At 40.9% G+C, this 7913-nt stretch overlaps 1 protein-coding gene across 3 annotated transcripts in view; it reads left to right on the top strand.

Annotated features, from left to right (window-relative positions):
• Pcmt1 (protein-L-isoaspartate (D-aspartate) O-methyltransferase) overlaps nt 1-7913 on the top strand; it is a 43683-nt gene that overhangs the window by 27819 nt on the left and 7951 nt on the right. For 2 of the 3 annotated variants that reach the window (XM_008830408.3, XM_029562205.1), the window contains exons 5-7: nt 2516-2636; nt 4054-4139; nt 5992-6161. In XM_008830408.3, the coding sequence (XP_008828630.1) occupies nt 2516-2636; nt 4054-4139; nt 5992-6161 (377 nt within the window). Of the gene's footprint in view, nt 1-2515; nt 2637-4053; nt 4140-5991; nt 6209-7913 lie in introns of all 3 variants that reach the window. The other variant, XM_008830409.3, reaches the window with a different exon arrangement.

The following is a 7913-nucleotide window of genomic DNA, read 5'->3' as shown; positions in this document are numbered from 1 at the left end:
TTTTTTCGGTCTTTTTGAGACAGGGTCTCCCTGTAGCCCCAGCTAGCCTGGAACTCAAAGAGATCCACCAGCCTCTGCCTCCCGAGTGCTGCGATTAAAGACGTGTGCCACCACACAAATTGCAGTGTCTTAAACATCTAGAGTAGTGCCTGGCACACAGGAAGGTGTCACGTCTTTTCAGGTGTTTGGTTGGTTTGTAGAGTTCAACCCCTCAGTACTGGGCATTAGAAATTCTTTTTTAAAAAGTTGGAAATAGCAGCCAGGCGTGATTGTAACACCTTTAATCCTAGCACTTAAAAGGCAGAAGCAGGTGGCTCTCTGTGAGTTCAAGGCTAGCCTGGTCTACCTAGTGAGTTTTAGGCCATCTGGGGCTACAGGAATTTCATTATATTAAAAAAACATCATGGGGGGGCGGGGCAATGCGATGACTGAGCAGGTAAAAGCACTTGCTGCCAAGCCTAACATCTTGAGTTCCATCCCTGGCATCCACGTGGTGTAAAGAAAGAACCAATTCCCTTAAGTTGTCCTCTGACCTCCACATGTGTGCCATGGCATGTGCTTCCCCCCAAAAAAATGTAATAAAAAATTTTAGATCATTACGTTTGTGAGTTCTTTTTGAATTGATGCTAGTATTTTTCACACATTTACCTAATGCTTATCAGTGTTCTGAGAGCCTCTCATATCTTCTATCTGGCATATACCCCTTTTCTAATTATTTTACAGTTGAGGAACCTAATTTAGAGTCTGAGAGGTTAACTTGCCTAAGGCTTTAATGTAAAGTGAGTAATAAAATTCAGATAGGAATCCAGATAGTTTGTTCAGGGCCTTTTTCAGGTAAAATTTTTGCAATTAGTATTGATACTTAAATCCTTTTTATGTAATTGTATATTTTCATCTTTTCCACTAAAAGCAATACAATTGGTACAGGAATCCCACATCATCAATTTTTTTGTTTTTGTTTTTTGGACCGGGATCTCACAGTGTAGGCCAGGCTGCCCTTGAATTCACTAGTTAGCTCAGCATAGCCTTGGACTTGACATCCTCCTGCCTCAGCCCTACAAGTTCTGGGATTATAGGTAAGTGCCATGATGCCTGGTTTCATAAAATTATTTACGTAACATTTTAATGTTTAAATTTATACTTTAAGATTGAGTTTATTAAAAAAATTTTTTTTGATCTTTTTGAGACAGGGTCTCCTTGTAGCCCCAGCTGGCCTAGAACTTACAGAGAGTCACCTGCCTCTGCCTCCCCAAGTGCTGGGATTAAAGGCATGGGCCACCATGCCTGGCTTATAAAAATTATACTATCATTAAATATTGGTAGTTAAATCCTATTTCAGAGTTCAGGATTAAACATTGTAACTCTAAGATATATTTTTATTGGTATTGTAATTTTTAAAAAATTTGAAGATATGAGTTGGAGGGGAGGGAGTGGGCATGGATTTGATCAAAACACCTTATATGCATGAATGAAATTCTCAATAAATTATTAAAAGATAAATAAAAATTTAATTTTTTAAAAAACATTTTATTTATTATTTTTATTTTATGTGTATGTGTGTATTGCCTGCATGTATGTGAGTGCACCCGTGACATGCAGTGCCTCGGAGGTCAAAAGAGGGCGTCGGATTTCCCTGGAACTGGAGTCAAGGACAGTTCATAGCCATCTTGTGGGTGCTGGGAATTGAACCCAGGTCCTCTGTAAGAGCAGTCAGTGCTCTTAACCACTGAGCCATCTCTCTAGGCCCCCCCAAATTAATTTAGTTTTGTTTTATGTGTATGAGTGTATTACCTGCATGTATGCAAGTGCACCTGTGTTGTGCAGTGTCCATGAGGTCAGAGAGGGTATCTGATCCCTAGGAACTGGAATTATGGACAGTTGTTAGCCACCATGTGGGTGCTGGGAATCAAAGCAGGGTCCTCTTCAAGAGCAACAAGTGTTCTTAACCACTGAGCCCTCTCTCCATCCCCAGTATTATAATGTTTTGTAATTTATTTTAACTTTATAATTGCTATAATAATTCAATAATTTAAAAATTTGTATGTGGTAATTATGAAAAACTGAGAGTTAGCCAGGTGTGGTGGTGCACACCTTTCGTCCCAGCACTAGGATCTCTGTGAGTTCGAGGCCAGCCTGGTTTACATGGCAAGATCCAGACCAGCTGAGGATACTGGGAAACCTGTCTCAAAAAGACAAATAAACAATAACAACAACAACAACAAAAAACCCTGAGAGTTTATATTCAAGGCTTATACTGTTTATTTTTAATTTCCTATGGCAGAATATGACTTTAATTAAGGAAGATTTTTTTTTTTTTTTTGGTCTTTTTAAGACAGGGTCTCCCAGTAGCACCAGCTGGCTGGAACTCATTATGTAGACCAGGCTGGCCTCGAACTCACAGAGATCCCCCTGCCTCTGCCTCCTGAATGATGGGATTAAAAGGAAGCATTTTTAATGACACTTCAGAAAAACAAATTTAGCTCAATGGACTATTGAATTCTTTTCTGTTTTCCAGGTTGGACACAGTGGAAAAGTCATAGGAATTGACCACATTAAAGAGCTGGTAGATGACTCAATAAATAATGTTAGAAAGGACGATCCAGTGCTTCTGTCTTCAGGGAGAGTGCAACTAGTTGGTGAGTATCAGAAATTTAAAATGTCTTTTCAAGAGAAGTCTTATTTTCAGAAGTTCTGTATACAAGCTGAACAGTATTTAGAGCCAAGAACTAGGGATTTCCCCTTTTTGTGAAGTGCCTGTTCAGATACTGGGTTGCGTGTGTGTGTGTGTGTGACACATACACACATATTTGATTTGTAGGTATTGTAGAGATTAGCCTTCTGTTGCTTTATACATGCTATAAATTTCTTCACCCCTTGGTGGTATGCATTTTCACTTTATTACCCCTCCCCCCTTTTGGCACTACTATTGATCAAACCCATAGCCTTGCACATGCTAGGTATGTGCTGTACCACTGACCCATGTCCCCATCCAGCTCTTTGGGAAATAGAAATTCTTTTTTTGTTGTTATTTTTGGTATTTTGAGACAGGGTCTCCCTGTAGCCCCAGCTGGCCTGGAACTCACAGAGATCTGCCTGCCTCTGCCTCCCGAGTGCTGGGATTAAAGGCATGAGCCACCATACCTGGCCTGGAAATAGAAATTCTTATTGGTAGATTTACCATTCTTCCTACAATGCCTTCTACTTGTTTAAGGATATCATAAAAGTCATGAAAGTCTCTCTCTCTCTTTCCCTCTTCTTCCTCCCTCCCTCCCTCCCTCTCTCTCTCTCTCTCCTTCTGCCTCTTCCCCTCTTCCTCTCTCCATCCCCCCCCCTTTCATATTGGGGATTGAACTCAGGGTCTTATGTAGGTTAGGCATGTATTCAACTGTTGAGCTGTATTCCCTGCCCTTATATTATTTCTCTTTTTTTTCTCTCTTTTTCTTCTTTTTATCCTACTCTCTCTGTGTGTGTGGTATGGGTGAGTGTACATATGCGTGTTCACATTGGTGGGCATGAGTGTGTGCACATGAGTGTCCGTGTGTGGAAACCCAAGGTTGATCTTGTGAATCTTCCTCAGTTGCTCTTCTACCTTAATTCTTTGAGACAGGGTCTCTCAGTCAAACCTAGAGCTTGGCAATACAACTAGTCTTTCTAGCTAGCTTGTTCCAGGGATCCTGTCTCTTCCTTCTGAGGCTACATCCACAGGCAGGCAGGCTATCACACATGCTCAGCACTCATGTGGGTTCTGGAGATTTGAATTCTGGTCTTCTTGTTTGTGCAGCAGGCATTTTAACCACTGGGCCATCTCCCTAGCCCTGTTATTTCTTCTTTACGTTATCTTTTCATGTTTAGGTCTTTGATCTTGCTGACATTAATTTCTGTGTTTGTGCAAAAATAGAATTCAGTCATGTCTTCTGCCATTATAAGTATTTGTTGCAGTATCACTTTCTTGAAAATCTATCCTTTTCTCATTTCAACCCTCTTTTTTTTTTATCATTCTTCACACTAAATTTAATCTGCACAGGTTTTCAAAGTATAACTTCTTTTTTTCAGTGGGCGATGGAAGAATGGGATATGCTGAAGAAGCCCCTTATGACGCCATTCATGTAGGAGCTGCTGCCCCAGTTGTGCCCCAAGCAGTGAGTCGGGATTTTTATTTTTTTGTATTTGTGCATTTAGTCAATTAAAACTCAAAAGATTCATGCAAAGATGATTTCCAGATGATGTTCAGAATATATTTAGACTTTCATGCGTTTTAGTTAATACTATGATTGCATATAATTAGTATGTGCTGTATATTAGAAAAGTAGTCAGGATATGTCATGTAATGATGAAACTTGAACTGAATCTTAAAGAGTCATTAGATACTTCTTAGCTCAGTAGTAAGGACCATATAGTCTTAACTGAATATGATTTTAGTGTACAGCCATACCACCCTAAATGACCCCGTCTCATCTGTACATGGTTTTAATAAAAATTGTGATTGGTTGACCTGGGCAAAGAAGTAGACTGCATATTCTTATCTAGCATCCAATTTGAAATATAAAGGTAATAATACTATGGAGACATACCGATAAATGACTGGATATGGAGAGCAAGATTGGGAGAAGAGGAGGCCTGTTGTTTTTCATTATCAGTATTAGAGTGTAGAAAACTAACTCAAGGACAACTCAGTATTTGTAAGTATTATGCTGACAAAAATTAAAATGAAAAAAATAAGACCTGGTGACCAAATATTAATTGAAGGTGACCTTCCCTGGAGTAATACTGTCTCAAGTCAGGTTTCTTTCTTGTTTTTTTTTTTTTTTTTGTTTGTTTTTTAATGTGTGAGTGTATTACCAGCATGTACGTAAGTGCACCCATGTTGTGCAATGCCAGCGGAGGACAGAAGAGGCTGTTGGATCCCCTGGAACTGGAGTTATGGACAGTTGTTAGCTACTGTGTGGGTGCTGGGATTCGAACCCAGGTCTTCTGCAAGAACAGCCAGTGTTCTTAACTGCTGAGCCTTCTCTCCATCCCCTCTTGTTGTTTTTTAATAGTGGCAAAATATAAGGCTATATTCAAATGGTAACAGGATCCAAACATTTCGTGACTGGAAGGACTTTCACTGAGTAGTCTTGGTTCTGCATTCATAGGAATGTCCTCATTCTAACACTGTAGGAATCCAGCCCTCCCTGCTTTCCTCCTGGTTCCAGTAATCCTAAATCCAGTCATGTCATTAGGGTTCCCTTGTCATTGTTTCAGTGACACCCTAGATTTGACAGTGACAGGATAGCAGTTTCTTGCTCATTTTCTATACTTTTCCTTTTCTATTGCCCCTTTCCCTTCCAGGTGGCAAAGCTCTGGAACACAATAAACAGGCAGTAGAATTCTCTATATCAACTGGTTCTGTCCAAACTTGTTGAACTGTAGTTGTACCAAGTACTCAGTAAGATGCTCATAGCATAAGACACAGTTCCAGTCCTCTCAGAAGCATTAGTTTAGCAGGGGAGGCAGAGGCAATTAAGTGGGGAGTTGATGAATAAGGTCGCACTCAAAGTCTTTACAGCTGCCCTCTGTGTTGGCAGGCTCTACATTCAACCAACAGTGTATGAGAAATATTTGTGAAAAAATCCAGAAAGCTCTAAAAGCAAAATTTGAATTTGTTGTACACTAAATATAGTGCTGAATTTGCACAAATGGAGGACTGCTTAGGCCTTCTATTAGATATTACAAATAGCCTAGAGGTGATTTACAGTGTGTGAGCAGATGTGTAATATGCTATATGGAAATACCATACCATTTTTGTAAGAGACTTGAGCTACTGTGGATTTTGTTATCCTTGAGGGATCCTGGAACCAATCCCCAGGGATACTGAGAAGTGACTAAATGAAGTGCCTTTCTGCCTTCTGCCCATGGACACTGAGCATTCTTTACAGTGCTGTCAGATTACTGTTAATATGTAAAACCTTTAACTTGCCGTGTATGTGGGGATTTTCTTTTTTCTTTTAGCTAATAGACCAGTTAAAGCCTGGTGGAAGATTGATATTGCCAGTTGGTCCGGCAGGTGGAAACCAAATGTTGGAGCAGTATGACAAGCTACAAGATGGCAGTGTCAAAATGAAGCCTCTGATGGGGGTGATATATGTGCCTTTAACAGATAAAGAAAAGCAGTGGTCCAGGTGGAAGTGATTTTCTCTTCTGCTCTTTCTTCTTCCACACATGCAAGGTGAAAGGGTGTGGATTTCAAAATATTAGACTGCAAGAGCTGTTTTTGATTGCTACCTTCATGCTACTCCATTAAAATCAGGAATCCATTGCATTAAACCTGTGAATATTTTTTGCATGGTCTGCCCTTCTTTCAGCTTAACTCATATCATTCGTTGGGAAAGGGAGGGTGAGACATTGGCACAATGGTATTTTGTATTTGTTTTTATTGGTATTTTTGAGACAGGGTCTCCCTGTAGTCCCAGCTGTCCTGAAACTTGCTATGAGACCATCCCAGGCTGGCCTTAATAACACGAAGATGTACCCACCCCTGCCTCCCAAGTGCTGGGCTTAACAACGTGTGCTACCAAGCCCTGCTGGTTTTTTTTTTTTTTTTTCAGTGTTTCAGCCATAGTTCAGTGCTTTGTAAGAATATTCTATTCGTTATCAGCTACTCTGTGTTTCTCTATATTCATCAGTCATTTTTATAGCGGATGAGTATAGAAACAAATGCTTTGTTCTGGAAAAGAAAAAGCCACCGTTTCCTGCCCTGTTCACTCCTTTTATACCACTGTGACAAGGGGAAATGGGGGAAGATGCTTGTCTTAGTTTTCAAAACTGCCAAAGAGGATAGTCTAGCTTTTGGGTTGATTTCTTTCAGTCAGTTCATAGGTGTCCCACAGTCTGTGACTGGTTCACATTTGGCCATAGTTTCAGAGTCACCAGGAGGAGCAAACATCTCAGCATGCTGTAGAGTAGGCCAGCCACTTTGGAGCTATTCTAACAGTTCCTGGGGAGGAGAGGGAAGCTGTCTATTGAGTTACCAGGTCTCACAGCCCACCTGGAGGCTCAGCAGCAATGCAGCACCACACTGTTGTAAGCTGCCTGACATGGTACTGGGATCTGAACTTGGGTCCTTTAGAAGAGTAGCAAAGACTCTTAACCACTAAGCTATCTCTCCAGCTCTTGGACAGTTGTTTGTTTTGTTTTTTAAATCTTGTATGCATGTGCATGCATTCATATGTGTGAGTGCAGGTGTACACATTTTATTGCATGCATAGTGGAGGTTGGAGGACAGTCTTGGGTATTGGGGTGTTGGTCCTTGCCATCCACCTTGTTTGACATATGGTCTCTTTGTTGTGTGCTGCTAAAGCCCACAAGCTTCCAGAAATTCTCCTTTCTCTACCATCCATTTCCTTATGGAGTACTGGGATTGCTGGGCATGGTGGTGCACTCCTTTAATCCCAGCACTTGGGAGGCAGAGGCAAGTGGATCTCTGTGAGTTCGAGGCCAGCCTGGTCTACATAGTAAGTTCTAGGTCATCTGGGACTACAGGGAGACCCTGTCTCAAAAAGACAAAAAAAAAAAAAAAGGCACTGAGATTATAGACACATGCACTGTACTACTACTGTGTTCAGATTTTATATGGGTTCTGAGTTCCAGCTCCAAACAGCAAGTGCTTTACTCATTGAACCATCTTTCTAGCTCTAAGTTTATGGACAATTTAAAAATGCTACTAAATAGTTAAATACAAATCTGTTTTTCTTCTTTTTTTGTTCCTTTTTGGGGGGGGGGGGCTTTTTGAGACAGGGCCTCCCTGTAGTCACAGCTGGCCTGGATTCACTATGGAGATCAGGCTGGCCTTGAACTCCCAGAGATCCGCCTGCCTCTGACTCCCAGGTACTAGGATTAAAGGCATATACCAGCACACTCAGCTTCTTCTTGAC

Source organism: Nannospalax galili, unplaced genomic scaffold (genome assembly GCF_000622305.1).
Source record: "Nannospalax galili isolate Female #2095 unplaced genomic scaffold, S.galili_v1.0 scaffold395, whole genome shotgun sequence".
In the NCBI taxonomy this organism is placed as follows: domain Eukaryota; kingdom Metazoa; phylum Chordata; class Mammalia; order Rodentia; family Spalacidae; genus Nannospalax; species Nannospalax galili.
This window is presented reverse-complemented; position numbering and strand designations above follow the sequence as displayed.